The 16,997-nt window shown below is 36.8% G+C and overlaps 1 protein-coding gene across 1 annotated transcript in view; it reads right to left on the bottom strand.

Annotated features, from left to right (window-relative positions):
* The window catches only part of LOC134804367 (uncharacterized), a 29,658-nt gene extending 12,875 nt beyond the window's left edge, over nt 1-16,783 (bottom strand). Inside the window, exons 1-5 of the mRNA XM_063777399.1 lie at nt 16,511-16,783; nt 3,345-3,573; nt 2,887-3,004; nt 2,182-2,271; nt 1,559-1,681 (exon numbers count right to left, since the gene is read on the bottom strand). Of these exons, the coding sequence (XP_063633469.1) occupies nt 1,559-1,681; nt 2,182-2,271; nt 2,887-3,004; nt 3,345-3,555 (542 nt within the window). The 5' untranslated portion in view covers nt 3,556-3,573; nt 16,511-16,783. The remainder of the gene's footprint in view (nt 1-1,558; nt 1,682-2,181; nt 2,272-2,886; nt 3,005-3,344; nt 3,574-16,510) is intronic.
* Nucleotides 16,784-16,997: the final 214 nt, after the last annotated feature.

The following is a 16,997-nucleotide window of genomic DNA, read 5'->3' as shown; positions in this document are numbered from 1 at the left end:
GATGTTTTACTCTTATCTTTTTTTCCATTTCTTTACTCCCGTGACAAATGCGCATTAAAGAATAAAGGTATGGGCCCTAAAAGGAAAAGGTTCCTGCCTTAAATTAAGCAATTCAGTACAATACTTGAGCCCTGCTCGTACTAGCACCGTATATAATTTTGAAAGGGCGGGCCATAAGCGATTCCATTGTTTCATTGTTGAACCGTGAAAAATGTCATGGATCATTATGTTTTCGTTTCAATGTACTTTCCAAGAAAGTTTTTAACCAAATGCAAAATGGATTACAATTGAGATTTTTTTTAACAAGCTTTTATTAGGTCGACCTGTATGTAACTAACTATGTAATGGAATCTAAGGTAACTAATTTAACCATCTTCCAAGGATCGTAGCGTCATGAAAATTGGCAGCTGTATGTTGTTCTGATGACAATACAATAATATGGTACTGTCGAACTGATCTGATGATGGAGACAGGAGGTGGCCATAGGAACTCTCGACCTGTATGTAACTAACTATGTAATAGAATCTAAGGTACAATCTAAGGTTAACCATCTTCCAAGGATCGTAGCGTCATGAAAATTGGCAGCTGTATGTAGTTCTGATGACAATACAATAATATGGTACTGTCGAACTGAGCTGATGATGGAGACTAGAGGTGGCCATAGGAACTCTCGACCTGTATGTAACTAACTATGTAATAGAATCTAAGGTAACTAATTTAACCATCTTCCAAGGATCGTAGCGTCATGAAAATTGGCAGCTGTATGTAGTTCTGATGACAATACAATAATATGGTACTGTCGAACTGATCTGATGATGGAGACAAGAGGTGGCCATAGGAACTCTCGACCTGTATGTAACTAACTATGTAATAGAATCTAAGGTAACTAATTTAACCATCTTCCAAGGATCGTAGCGTCATGAAAATTGGCAGCTGTATGTAGTTCTGATGACAATACAATATGGTACTGTCGAACTGATCTGACGATGGAGACAGGAGGTGGCTGTAGGAACTCTGTGATGAAACAACGCAACCTAATTGTGTTAGGGTTTTTTAGAATTGTCTCGATGAGTATTAGTTGTCTGTCGTAAGAAAAGTACAGTCAGCGATAAAAGCTTGTACCAAAAATGAAATTTTTGCCAAATACTTATTTCACCTAATAAAAGTGTGGTTACGATAAAATCTCCGATAAGGTCTCCGTGTCAGCTTGACCAATGATTTCGTATGTTCGGATGTTCTCCTCTGCAGGTCACATTTATAAACCGATTCTCGTGAAATATTGTGAGCAGTTAGATATAATTTTTCAGTAGTTTAGCTTTTTGGATTTTTTTCAAAATGACGGAAATTGGTCTGGCACTTAAGACTATTGTGACTTTGCTGTGATAATGATTCTAGGAAATAAGTATTTTTTATGTATGCAAAGTCTACAGCTCACAGAGCCACTGGTTATAATCATCATACTTAACTGTGTGAGGTGCGCACTAAAGAGTATTGTATTACGAGCGTGTGCCAGTTTTAGGATTGTGTATATATGAAAGGAGGTTGTGATAAAACTCACCTTCTATTGGCCTCAGGAGTAATGTTGGACAAGACGTTCTCGTACTCATTCTGTGTGTGCGTCGGCGAGGACTCGACGCTACCGTCGCCGACTTTGTAGCATACCATCTTGCCGTTTATCTCACTGTGAATAAGGCACAAAATTGTGTGTAAGCTTATTATGGCTATCCTGGTCACGGCACCAAAGTGTAACAGTAATTTAAGTGAATATTCTTTATTTCAACACATACAAAACAAATTCGAAACAGATGTACAATGTAAAGGTAACAACAGGCGGTCTTATCGCTGTAAGCGATCTCTACCAGACAAACTTAGGGTAGCAGTCAGCATACACAGTGACATTACAGCAACAAGAAAACAAGATACGATAAAAGATATTTTTTTAACTTCAGTGTCGAAACGTAAAACATATTTTGATCAAACAAAAGATCAATATGGGGATTTCCATATGGCAACAGCATATTAATACTAAAGCAGGTTGTATTGTCGAATCAAAATGTTTTCTAAGTTCCTCGCTGAAGTCAAATTGAAAAAACCGTTTCTTTTTATTCCAACCAGTCCAATAAAGCTTCATAATCTACAGGTTCCCGTACATAGCCTCAGTGAAATGACAATTTTTCTCACCCAGCTAATATGAATCCTCGCGGCGCCTGCCGCATCCGCGAGCATACGATCACGTCCGTCACGGGTGGCAAGCGCGGCTCTGCCGCCCCTCTGAATATTAAAATAATGTATTAGGACACTAATATTTTTTTTATATACTACATGGTCAATTTCAGAATGTTTGAAAGAATAGACTACCACTTACAAACTAATATTCACGTAGCGTCTTAGGAAACCGTGAGGCCACCAACATTAAAACAATTTGTTACAAATTTTTAATGGTGCGCTTTTATTTAGACCTACATATGTTCTTGATATTTTCTATAGAGCGAAAGTTGTTTAATCGGATTGCGAAAGAAATATGTTACTAGAGTCACTAGAGAGAAACCTCAAGATTAATATTCATATTTTATGACAACCGTATTATTATGATCTGGGAAAGCGCTACGATATTTCAAAAGTCTGCTGGCTGAACCCACTGCAGTTAACACTTTCAGTATCAAGAGCCCCTACTTTCAATACAAAATGAACCCACCTAGCGGGTTCTTAGCATTCAATGTGTCAAGGAGAATGCATGGATCAATAAGAACAAATGAAGGGATGTTTACAAAAACAACATAACTGACTACACTGGTTGACACCTGAAACGATTAACAATGTTCTTAAAAAAAGTGTCAACCGCCCTAAGCAGTTATGTTGTTTTTGTAAACATCCCTTCAAATGTACCTTGACACTCGTGTACATAAGCGCCGCTTGCCCGCCCGGCCGGCCACACTGTAGCCAGGCGGGGCCGCCTCGCGTTCGCCGACCACTGCTATACCGTCCATCACGTAGCCTGGGACGCCTGGAACATCAAAAAAACGTTAGCTATTGTCAGACATCGAATTCTAGAGAGAAGAATTTAATGACAGGTAATTCCGATATCAGTAAATTAAATCATACGCTCCGTACAACAAGGTAAGTACCTAAGTAGGAAGAAAAGTAAGTACATTACTTACCTATTTATGCAGAATATTCATTCAACTTCAGACTTAGGCTGCGGACTGGACGCAAGTGGCGCGCAGCGCGGCGAACGGCAAATCAAGGTCGTTCATGCAGCATTTGGTCGAGCACAATGCCACAATGTTCGGGATATTTAGCTACAGTCTAATATCTAGAGTTAATAGTGTCTATTTCGAGCTCACCTTCAGACTTGGACAGGCAGATGTAGTGAGTGGGTTTCTTGCCGAACAGCCCGTTCTGCCGCAGCAGGCCGGCGTCGGCGTCTTCGTCGTAGGTCCGGCTGACGGCCACATAGCCGGCGGGGCACTTGGCGACAGTCTCCACTATTTGGAGCGAGAGCAGCGGCCGCGAGTCCGGCAGCGCCCCGTTCAGCGCGCTGAGTACGCGCGACATTCTTACATCGTTTGAGTTCTGGAAATAACATAAAGTTTGTAGTTTCTCACGGCATATTATGTTGTATTTTTTTTGTTATTAAGAAGCGCTGGCTGGACGTCGTGATAGCGGACATGGAAGAGAACAATCTCACACCCGATAGGGTGCCGAAGACTGGGCAAAGGAAAGAAGATTGAGTAGGAAAGCGGATCCTAGCGTTAGGCCGGGAAAACGCTAGATCGAAGAAGAAGATGGTGTAAATCAATCCTATTTTTTTAACGCTAATATTGGGCATAAAGGCAATATAAATGTTTGACCTGGTCAACGCTTGTATACTCCTGAAGGTAAATTTATAGTCTATGATTATTCTATCAACTGGGAAAGCGTCAACAATTAGGTCTAGTCAACCTTACACATTTGAGCCGGACCAGTATTTTATTGTTCCGTAAAATCAGGTAATTTTAGTCCACAACTTACAACTATATATGGTCCAAATTCAAGTTCCAGTAAAATATGTATAAGTATTTTTTTTATTTCCAATTATGTTGAGTAAGAGTAAGTATTAAGCTCCAAAATAAATGTAACGAGTACAAATCATAAAGGCTGGTTAAGAATCAACGTTAAAAACTGGACCATAGTTGTACTTAAGGATAGTAACTATAGTTACCTTTACGGTACCTCAAATAACTCAAATTGTAGTTAAGGATAAATGCAGCTCGCAGCGCATTGTTTAAAATAAGTACGATTTAGTATACATAAGAATTCTAATCATAGTCACAATCACTCTCATTGCTATAAATCAATATAGTTTTTCAGTAAGTACTTAACATTTTTGACAAGCGCTATATAATCAAGTGAGCCCAATTCGCACAGCACAAAGAAAAGAGAAGTAGCGCTAGCACAATTTGCTTTTATTATAAAAACAACGACATTTTTTATACTTAAACAAAACTTTATCTATATACGTATGTGTATTGACGCCTAGTACTCATAGTAGTCATAGTACAAGCTTTGCTTGGTTTGGGGCTAGATCGATCCTGTTAGGAAGGACAATGTCGGCCCCAGTAAGGCCCTCCATACAAAGTTTCCCTATTTTTAATTTGAACCTTGTTGTACTGTGTTGTAGATTAAGGTGACTTTCGTTTGTTTTAGAAAACAACGAAACAAAAGAAATGCGACTTTATTTAGTGTTTGAAAGGTTCAAATTAGATTGAAAACAGAGTGTGCATTGCAATGCACACTGGGCCTCACGAGGCTAGATACAATATCCGAATCTAATAGTTTCTACAATCGCATTAAACACAACAAAGACGCACCGAATCCCCAGTCAATAAAGTTCACTTAAACCTTTTATTGTCCACTGTCGTTAAAGGCGTAAGCGCCCACCCTAGCCTATGGAGATACGCCTGTTCGAGTCCGAGACAGATAGACGTCTAGACGCCTTGCCGGAATCGAGCGAAGATTAAACTATCACAGATCACTTCAATAGATGGATTATAAGCAATTTTCACGATATGAAGAACAGGGTCATTCAAATATGCTGTATATAAACAAATAACGTATGCCATATGTTTTTGAGCAATATCATTTTGCAGTGAAAGCAACGCAAATAGATCTACAAATGGACAGTTAACCGTTTCAATAAATATAATACATAATTATCTATTTTATAAATGACATATAGTTTAACCTCAACAATAGCTTAGGTACTTAATTGCAATATTCATTGTTCTGACCTTGAAGAATCAATGTCGAGAATAACGAGCAATTTTATACACGCAATCTCCACATATGATTTAATGTTTTACGTGCCGAAGAATATCCAGATACGTGATAGACACAGACCACCTCAACTACTAGACGGAGCACATAAGAGACTCGTGGTCACCACACATAAGCGCTCCTGTAATAATTTTGTATGGGAGCGCGACCGCTCATTTCAGTTGCGCCTACAATTACGACTAGTACGCGTGTTAATTAAAAATATTTACAAAACTGAAGCTTTAGGGATAGGTAAAATTGAGGTATAGTTGGGTTGGTATAGTATAAAATGGTGTATTAGAATACAACTCACAAGTATAGCGGCAACAGTTCTATCACGGTTCATGAGATACAACCTGGTGACAGACAGACGGACAGTGGAGTTTTAGTAATAAGGTCCCGTATTTACCCTTTGGCTACGGTACCCTAAAAAGGGCCGTGTGCATGTGAACGTAGCCGGTTTGATAAACTTTTAAGACGAAACGGGAGCTGAGCTAAAAGTCAATTTTGAGATTTCAAGCTGAATATACCCGTCGCTCTGACGGGGCGTGAGAGACTGTATTTGTGTGTGTAATGCACGCACACAGATGCGTACGCTTGCACCCGCGCGCGCCTCAATGCCGACAATTTGCAATGTTATTTTTCGTGCGTTACTGCCACGAGGCGTTCACTTATTACTTACTGTGTTGCGATTGAATTTTTTGACCCGGCTTACGTTTACGGAACTCGATAATCTTTCTACTACTGTGACTTGGCTTTGTTTACTTGACTTTGCTGATCAGCTTATTGTTTTGGACTCCGTGAGTTGTGGTTACCTATTGGACCGCACGCAATTCATCTACCTTTATTCAAGTAATTAAGCGTAATTAGCCGAAACCTTTATAAGAGTGTAATTCATAAGAAGTACATAAGATATAATTTATGTACTGGTTTGCTGTTAGCTTTTAATTGTATCACTTTACATATATGTTACTCAAATAACTAACACGGTTACACTGTTGTAAGAACATTATTTTTCAGGTAGGCCTTATTATACCTACTATAGGCCTTATTACCTCCTAGTACCTTAGTAGTAGTAGTACTACTACGGAAATTGATTCAAAGACTCAAGACTGACTTAAGTGGCAGTAGGGTGTAGGGTTTTTTCTAGGCTTAATGAGTTCGCTGAAGCTTATTTTTTATACTTAGCGCACAGAACCACTAGTTTAACAGTATCAGCTCTAACCACATGTCACCATTTTGTCCTTTACGTAACAAACTCAGGGGCCCAGAATATCCGATGTACCTATCAAATCAAGGTTCTGTACCAAATAAGGCCCGGTTATTATAGTTCGTTATTTTTTAGCATTAGAAAGAAGGTAAACAATCATGACGTGTCTTTTTATTAATAATTATTGAAAAACGCTTTCAAAAATTAGTTTATATTACTTATGAAAGCAAAAGAATATAAAAAAGTATATGATTAATACATACATACATACATACATACAATCACGCCTATTTCCCGGAGGGGTAGGCAGAGACCACGGATTTCCACTTCCTACGATCCTGACATACCACTTTCGCTTCCTTCACATTCATAACATTCCTCATACACGCTCGCCGGTTTAGGGTGCTCTTGCTCATTAATATGATTAATATGATTTATAATTCTAACATATTTGCTATGACTTATTTTTCAATGGTAATTTTTAATAAGACATGTCAAAATCTGTTACCTTAATGCAAAAAAAACGAACTTTAAGCGTGCTAACTTTCAAAATTTCATTTTTTATAAGATAGTATAAGTAGATGGGCAAAAATTTTGCGTCCATGTCCACCAGTGAGTAAGTGATTGAGATACCTAAACATTTAACTTTATAATGTAAAATGATATAATTTACTAACCTACTCGTTTAATTTCAGGTAGGTTAAATAAGGAACCAAGTAACCATGGGGAGGAGCAGTATTTACTAACATTTTCTTTTTGGGTCTTCAGAGTGTATCGTTTCCTTTTTTTGCACATATTACACTTAAATATATATTCTCTGTGTAAACCCTTACGTCTTTCAATGACAAAGGCAAGATCAGCAAATGTACAATTTGTATGATCGTGCCTGATATTTGAGATCACAGAAAATAAATATTTTAAATCCACTATTCTGCGACCTTCTAAAATTTTGTTTTATCATGATTCATGATCAAAAAGCTCGGATTCAATAGTCATATCAAACGTCGATTATGCAGTTGATGATGAGCTTGCATTTTCTACCATTGGTGCTGCAAATGCATCAACCGGTGGCGATAAACTTTGCCCTCTTGTAAAACAAATTACTATTGTGATTGTGTCCAGCAAAAGGCCAAAATTCGGTTTACTTTCCTGTTTAAAATATTACTAATTTATTCATATTTCAGATTAGGTACATAGGTAACTGTCTGAATGTTACAATGCCAGCTGGCAAATTCTATCACATTTGTTTGTTTGGTAGTCATGGTAACATGCACTTACATTGATATCCTTATTAAGATCTGTATCTTATTATCCAGACATTAAAATATTGCCACCGTTGCCCTTTAAAAAAATACTGTGTAAATAATTGGCTACTCAAACAATGCTTCTATAGTATAAATAATGACTACACAAAAATGGGTAGTATTGTATATAATGCACGAAATAAGGCCCGATTCTTAAGCGGGTTTAAATTTTGAGGCCATGTCCGCTAATACTATAGACAAAATATCAAGTTTAATAAACACAAAAAAAAAACATTGATGGGCCTTATTTTATAATTTAGGCCTTACTTTGTAATTTAAAGTAGAGTTAGGCCAAGAAAAATCTATAGCGATTTTGATAGAACACGCAGTGCAAGTATTATTTAAACGTCGCTTCTATGAAATTATGACATATAAATAACACTTGCACTGCGTGTGCTATCAAAATTGCTGTAGACTTTTCTTGGTCTGACTCTAAAATATTCTTTATTACACCACAAACATAAAAACAGATTTAAAAAAAACCGGCGAAGTGCAAGTCGGACTCGCACACGAAGGGTTCCGTACCATTATTTATAAAAACGGTCACCCATCCAAGTACTGACCCCGCCCGACGTTGCTTAACTTCGGTCAAAAATCACGTTTGTTGTATGGGAGGCCCCACTAAAATTTTTATTTTATCCTGTTTTTAGTATTTGTTGTTATAGCGGCAACAGAAATAAATCATCTGTGAAAATTTCAACTGTCTAGCTATCACGGTTCGTGAGATACAGCCTGGTGACAGACGGACGGACGGACAGCGGAATCTTAGTAATAGGGTCCCGTGTTTTACCCTTTGGGTACGGAACTACGGAACCCTAAAACCGATTTACAATGTAGATAAAGGTAGCAACAGGCGGTCTTATCGCTGTTAGTTCTTATTCTTCGTTTGTTTAGCATTAGAGTGAAGGTGACGTGTCTTTTTTAAGCATGCAATCGTATAATTATTTACCTTTTTTTGTAATAGTTATGTACTTAGTGGTTAATATTAGTATTTACTATTTTTTTTTTCAATAATGCTTAAAAACGAAGTATAGACATGACAACCAAATATTAACGCCATTGTAGGGCAGGATATACAGAACATGAATCATTAGTACTGTCACGCTCCGTGATTGTTGAGCCATTTAGGGTTCTAGCTAAATTGGACATTCCATAGAGCACGAGTAAGTATGGAACAACCAATTCAGCTAGGACCCTAAATTGCTCGACAATTACGAAGCGTGCCTGTAGGTACCTAAAAATTTTGTTAACCCATTTTAACCATGCAATAAAATATTTTTGATTTTGATTTCTAATTTGAAATATTAGAATCAAAAAGTTCATAATAGATTGTATATCATAACTACAAAAATGTGTTCCCTACTCTCAACCCAAAACCCCTTGTATCTTAGGATCTAGATATTTTCACACAAGACGGTTTATCGATAACTTCTTACATCACTAGATTATCGACATTAAATGTCGACTATTGCCCATCACTTTTCTGGCTGTGTACGTATTTAGAAACTTGACTCCGCCCCTAAAATTAGTGCGATAGGGACAACTGCAGCTGAGGCGAAAAATCCTGCGTAAAAATGACAAAAATCGAGGTTTCGTAGTCCTCTTTTTCCTCCCCCAAAACTTAACCAATCGTAACCAAATTTGGAAATCTAAATGATTATGAAACTATCTGTGTCGGACCGTTTTGCTTTTTTGGCTAATTGATATCAGTTTTGAATACCACGCCTCTCATTGCGGCATAGTCTATTAGGCCATTTTGGCCGTTTTTGAAGGGCTCTAGCGCCTTAAAAAACAAAAATATCAAAAAAAGCAAAACGGTCCGACACAGATATTGACAATATTAATCTGTGTTGAAAAAATCATTGCTCTAGCTTCAAAAACCACGGAGGAAAACGAGGACTACGTTTGTATGGAGGAATGACCACTCCTGTTGGCTCTTAAACTAAAGTTACGTAATAATTAACATTAACTGATAATGTTATCTTAGTTTCAATTCAACGAGCCAAAGGTTTCCTATGCGCGGGTAAACGTTTTATCCCATTTTAGAGAATGAGGAACAATAACATGAAATAAGTTTTGACTAAAAACTTATTTTACAGTACATATGGCCCTATTTTTCCGCACTAGTGTGTAAAATGGCACTTTTCGTGTGTATGTCAAAAGTTTAAAGGGCCATATGTACTGTAAAACGTTGTACGATACACGTGCCAATAGGTAATTCGCCACTCGTTTCGAATTTCCTCTTTTCCGCACTTGTATCGTAAATAACTATTCATGTTTTGTAGTTCAAAGACAAAAACGGAAAACCATCGACCGAAACACCACGAAATGAAATTATCTAACAGTATGTTTGTCACGATTTCCTAGTAAAGCAAATAAATGTATTACTAATAGTTTAGTCATATCATAAGCTCATAAGTTAATGTTATTGGTATCCTTGTTGAGACAAATGAATCATCACTTATTAAGCTATTAAATAAATACCTACCTTATAATTGTTTATATATATATATATATATATATATATATATATATATATATATATATATATATATATTACCCGTGGAATCTTAGAAAACAATTAGTAAAAGGGCTCTGTCTTAAGAGATGATAATGTTAACGAACACTTCATTATTTTAATGAATTTAATGTATCTGCTATTACTGACTGACGGCAGTGGGGAGACACTCCTGACTTCGGGTAAACTCGGCTCCGCTCGGCTCAGCATTGCTCCGAGCAATTATTAGGGTTGGCACCACTTGACATCCTTTTGCGTGCACTACCACAGATAAGATAATCACTTGAATTTTGACAACCCTAAATAGCCGAAAGGGATAGTGCCATACATTAGAAAGGGATAGCATGATTCGACCCTGAATCGCTGTCAAACTTCGGTTTTGTAGGAAGTGTCCTTTCTGTACGGTAGTATTATGTATTCTGTGCTGACGGATCTTGAGTACAAACAGCAACACACCTAACTGTACATCGGTGGTCCTTATTACATAAAGCATAAGGTCCACCGATGTACAGTTAACAGTGTGGGTGATGGTACGTAGATTCGCACATAATAGGTATCTTTGACTTGTCGGTGTGGGTGTAAACAGTTATTTAGAAAGGAGGTCATTTGTCAGTTAGCAGAGCAGGTGATCGCCTTTACAAATTAACACCTACGTACTGGTTCCTAACACGACGACATACGGACTATTATTGACTGACGGATCTTGAATATTATTCTTAAGAGGATAGTGGACGACCGCTTCTCCATACAAACGTAGTCCAAATTTTCGCCTCTGGATATTGACATTATGGCAAATGTTTTTACATAATTTCATGTACATGTATTAATTATTAACTATAGTTATGCCCCTTTGTTTGACTTTTTCCTATTTATTAATTATTGAGCTAGCTTTGTTTTTCGCTCGTAACTCTTATAATAATGAAAAAATCTAACACGTCAAATGAAACGCCATAGCTTTGATTAATATACAATAAATTGTGTATAATTATTTTCCATAATATCGATATCCTAGAAGGAAAATGGGGAATATGTTTGTATACAGTAGCGGTCGTCCACTATCCTCTTGACTCTTTTTTTTTTTTTTTTTAATTTATTTACTCAATAAAAAATACACAGTAATCCATTACACATATTTTTTCGCCAAACTGCATGACAGTTTGTTGGCGAACGGTAGCACTCAACAATCTTCCTTAATCTACTGTGTAAGGTATAAGTAGGTACTATCGGCAATACACTTACCCGAGCAGTCGTTAGGCTTTATCTCCTTGCAACAAAGTTTAAAACTGGTCAGATAACTGTGACGCCGATGGAATATTTGTTAACAGGTAACATACTTAAATACAATCTTATATCTAGTACTATGCTATATTATATAATAATATGTTTATTCTAAAGAAATTTAACCAATAGGAACTGGTATCAGGTACCTATGTTGCACTTTATAGCATTATAGGTAAAGTAAGCATTATAGGTTCATACAGACTTATTTAATCCGAATCTTGTTATCCAGAACATTACGTCGATAATTAAATGAAGTAACTTAAAACAAAAAACAAGTTAACACCACGTTAATCTGTTTTTGTGTAATTGTCTAATAAAAACACTTTTAGTTTATTTCTAAAGGACAATATGCTACTACAGTCGTCTTCAGATGGGATTACATTATAGATTCTCGGTATTAGGTACTCCCTCGTCCGTTTACCGTAATAGTTATTGGCCCGCGGTTCAACATATTTTTTTCGTGTTAGCGATAAGGTTCTTAGAGAACGAGGGTACACTTTGGTTGTTTTGAACTTTGAACAGCTATATTGGTTGACCGCTAGGAGAAATTTAAACTTTTCCTGCACCGGAAGTATATTACATTTTTTAAAAAGTGTATCATATTGTTTATTACATTTCTTTCTGATTTTGTTATGTACTAAGGTCTTAATTATTCTAAGTTGGATATTGAGTATTCTACTTATCTGTGTTTTAAATGTACCTCCGTAGACCATGAGCCCATAGCTAAGAACTGAATCGGCTAATGCATGATACAAAGTATACAAGGTCTTCTTATCAGTGAAGTGTTTTATATTATTGAACTTACATAATATGGACCTCAATTTATTACAAACTGCGTCTACATGAGGTTGCCAGTTAAATTGGCTATCTATATGAAGACCAAGGTACTTAAAGGTGTTCACAGACTCAAGGTTATTACAATTACACAAGGCCATGTCATTATGTAGGCAGTCGTATGAATGACCGACAATATGCATAAATTCAACTTGCGTTTTCATATAAGGGGACTTGACTAACATACACTTAGTTTTGGATGAATTTAACAGAATGCCGTTGTCGTGGGACCATTTTAATATGTTATTATAGTCTGACTGTATCCTGGATTGCAGTCGCGCGACGTCCCGGTCGGCGTACACCAGGCACGTGTCGTCCGCGTACATGTAGGTGGAGCAGTGCTCCACGACGTTGCTGATGCTGTTCACGTGCATGATGTACCCGACCGGACCGTACACTGACCCAGTCGGCACTCCGTACCTAACGGGTGCCTCCTCCCCAGTACAACCGTTGACCTTTGTACGTAGTGTTCGGTTTGTTAAATAACTACGGAACCATTGACTCGTTGGACCACGGATCCCACATTCCGACATGGCTCTTAACAGTAATTCGTGGTCCAAAGTGTCAAAGGCTTTTTTGAAGTCTATAAACAATATACCTACCAGCATTTTTTTATTTAATTTATCGTTTATGTCATCTGCAAATTGCGCCAAAGCCGTTGCGGTACTTCGCCTTTTTCTAAAGCCGTGTTGTACGTTGGATAAGATATTATTATTTTCTAAAAACATACTAATTTTACCCACAATCACTTTTTCAACTATTTTATTTATGACAGATAGTACAGCAATTGGTCTATAGTTGGAGTAATCTAAGTGGCTGCCTTGTTTAAATATTGGTCGAATAATAGCCTTTTTTAAAATATCAGGATAGACCCCCCTTTGCAAACACATATTTACAAACTTAGCCAAAACAGGGCTGATTTTACTTTTCACGTATTGCAGATCCGTCACTCGAATATCATCGTAGCCCGGTGACTGACCATTGGTGGATCTTATGTTCTTGTGATAAGGTTGACAATTGTTGGTTAAAAATTGTACGCGTGTAAAGGGTATTGAACTTAAACTTACGCGGGTCTAGGGCGTTCGCGATAGATGATAAGGGGTATCATTCTTTAAATTTTTCAGGAGGCAATTTCCTCGCGCGTATGCTCGCTCTGTGTGGACCCGGCTATTGATTAACGGTTAGTTTCACTAGACTTATATTGACCGCGATATGGACCGTGATTACTTTTTGTATTGTTTTCGAGCTCCGGATATTTCGACAAAACAAAACAAAAGGTAATCACGTTCCATATCCCGGTAGATATACGTATATATACTTCAATCAAGCAGATCTTGTCAGTAGAAAAAGGCGGAAATTTGAAAAATGTAGGCGCGAAGGGATATCGACTCATAGAAAATTTGAATTTCGCGCCTTTTTCTACTGACAAGATTTGCTTGACGATCTATATATAGGAGCATGCCACGAAATTGTCTACCGTTGTCCCGTACAAATGAAACGAAACCAAATTTTCGAAATATTTCCAGGTATTGGAGATTTTTTTGGGATGTGAAAAATGCTCAGTAATAGTACATTACGGTATAAGTGCGAAAAGTAGGAAATTCGCAACAAGTGGCGATACATTCGACACGAGTTGCGAATTACCTTTTCGCACGTGTATTGTACAACGTATTGCCTTATAAATTTTTGACATAGGCACGTATTGTCCTTAATCCCGCCCTAGAGCGGTAAACATATTATGTACTGTAAAATAATTATCGATTGGAAATGTTGAAAAATTTATGGTAATGTAAGATACGAAATAAAATGCGTTTGTACGGGACAGCTCATGGAATGCTCCAATATCAAACAAAGGAGGTCACATCGCCAAATAGATGATAGCAATAGTATTTATTTATTTATTTAAAATTTAAATCAGGCAACAAGGCCCATATTACAAATACCTTACAGACTAACATACATATATATATATATATATTATAAACTTAAAAACTAAACACTATTTATGCGACAAAACGGCGTGGCTCCGTATTATATACTTAACCGAGCCGAGCTTCAAGGGACCTGAGTGAGTAGGTATATGGTTTAAAATTCAAATCCACTCCATGTGTTTCCGAGATAAAGGGTCTTGACAGACATACGGACGGACAGACAGACAGATCAGACAAAGTGATCCTATAAGGTTCCGTTATTTCCTTTTGAGATATGAGACCCTAAAAATACTGTTAATGCCAAATCTATCTGTTAAATAACTTAATTTGTGTGGGTAATTTGAACAACTCAATATATGCATTATGCAGTTCAGTAGAAAATTATGTACTAAGATGAACTCAGGCTAGCCCAAAACACTCCCAAATTTTGAGTTATTCCGAAAAAGGTCTCTGACTTGGTGATTTCCTTGAACACAAGGTCTGTTAATTACTGGTCCATTTTGACGACCGATCTGGCCTAGTGGATAGTGACCCTGTCTGCTAAACCGATGGTCCTGGGTTCGAATCTCAGTAAGGGCATTTATTTGTGTGATGAACACTATAATATTTGTTCCTGAGTCATGGTTGTTTTCTATGTATATAAGTATGTATTTATCTATACAAGTATGTATATTGTCGCCTAGCACCCATAGTACAAGCTTTGCTTAGTTTGGGGCTAGGTTTGATCTGTGTAAGATGTCCCCTAATATTTATTATTTATTTATTTATTTATTATTCACCCTAATTAATTATTGTGCTTCATGCTTGCCGCGCATACAATCGCAATTGCATTATATTTCAAAGAATTTCAGTACACTTTCTAAAATATCAATGTATGGGTTGGGATTCCTACTGGCTACTGTTTCTCCTTCAAAGTAAGCCTATATTACCAACCCACATGATTTTTATATTTAGAGTAAGAATGAGCTTTAGAAAGATCAGTAATACAAAATTAATGGAAGTATACTATACAAATAATAGTTGTCTTGATTTTGAATGCAAGATTAATTTCCATTCAATTCAGAAACAGAAACATGCACTATAAAATAATAAAGGGGTATAAAATAATAAATGTATCATAAGGAATAAAATTCAATAATTAGTTTTTTTTGAACATTAGAAAAAAGGTAAGGTAAAAATATTGACATATATTTTTACTGAAAAACACTTTTTAAAAATAAGTTACGGCAAATATGTAACAATTGTGAATCACATACGATTAGGGGCTGTCCATAAATTACGTCATCGATTTTTGACGATTTATGACCCCCCCCCCCCCCCCCCCTAAAATCATACAAAAATCATGCTTCGAAGGACCCCGTTTCCTGCTTTCATGCTACCATCATCCCATGTCCAGACCCTCCCCCCCTAATTTGAAATGACGTAATTTATGAATAGCCCCTTACGACTAACTCTAACTCTATTTACATTCTTTTGCTTTCATAAGTAATAGTTACTGGTTTTCTAAAAGCGGTTCCAATTAAAAGACACATGAAGATTGCATAGTCTTTTTCTAATGCTAAAAAAACGAACTATAATGGTCATCATTACCATGGAAACAGAGATTATACTTGAGTATAGCACAATATTTATAACTATACTTCCTACATTCCTTTACGATTTAGTTACTCAAACATATTTGAAATGCTTCATTTGAAATATCTAATTATAGGCCAGAAGAGTTGACAGTATTTTGTAAGAAGCAGTTAAAAATAAAGATAACAGTCATACCATTTTATCAGCACATGACATTCGCGCGCACATGAATAACGCACAGGCACATTGATTATAACTTTTTTACCATTTAACAGACTTGGGCATTGTATAGCATGCATCCATAAACAAACTAGGTACTTACAAGAAACAGGCACAACACGCGTTTCTTGTAAAATTACCAGTTTTATCAACACGGATCACTAGAATTACGCATTCAGTTTAGTTACGTTCGAACGGCCGACTTGGCACTGGTCCATGCCCCTTGCACTCGCGAGAAAAGTAATTAAAATCAATTGAATACTCGAACGATGCTGCCCGACTCACGAGTGCAGCGGAGGCTGTATTATAATGACGCTTAATCCGTTAATAGTTCGGTACTCACCAATTTATGACATCACGAGCCCCTGCGAGATGCTGAGACCTCTTTCTTTTCGATTGTATCCTTCAAACAATGAACCACTTAACGGGATATGTAAACAAATTTTAATCAAATAATTTGAATTAAAACTTCTAAGAAAATCAATTATACTATCACGTCGTGCCACATTGCACTATTAAAGTTATTATGATAAGATTATTTTATAATTTCATTAAAATATTATGACAACAAAACTCAGCCGAAATAAAATGGCAGGTTTGGCAGCGACGGGCGGTGCTGCCACTCTGCCAGACTCACTGACATCGTTCAATCATTCCATTGTAATTTCAAACCTCCAGCTCCAGCCAATTTCAGAATATATTAAAAAGCGTCCATTTATATTTTGAAATAATAAGTTTACACTGCAAATCTAATCTACTTAATTAGCGAATAAATTCGTTTCTTGATTTTTTTTAAACAACAGCTACTTGCAATAATAAAACGCAAGACC

Source organism: Cydia splendana, chromosome Z (genome assembly GCF_910591565.1).
Source record: "Cydia splendana chromosome Z, ilCydSple1.2, whole genome shotgun sequence".
Lineage (NCBI taxonomy): Eukaryota > Metazoa > Arthropoda > Insecta > Lepidoptera > Tortricidae > Cydia > Cydia splendana.
This window is presented reverse-complemented; position numbering and strand designations above follow the sequence as displayed.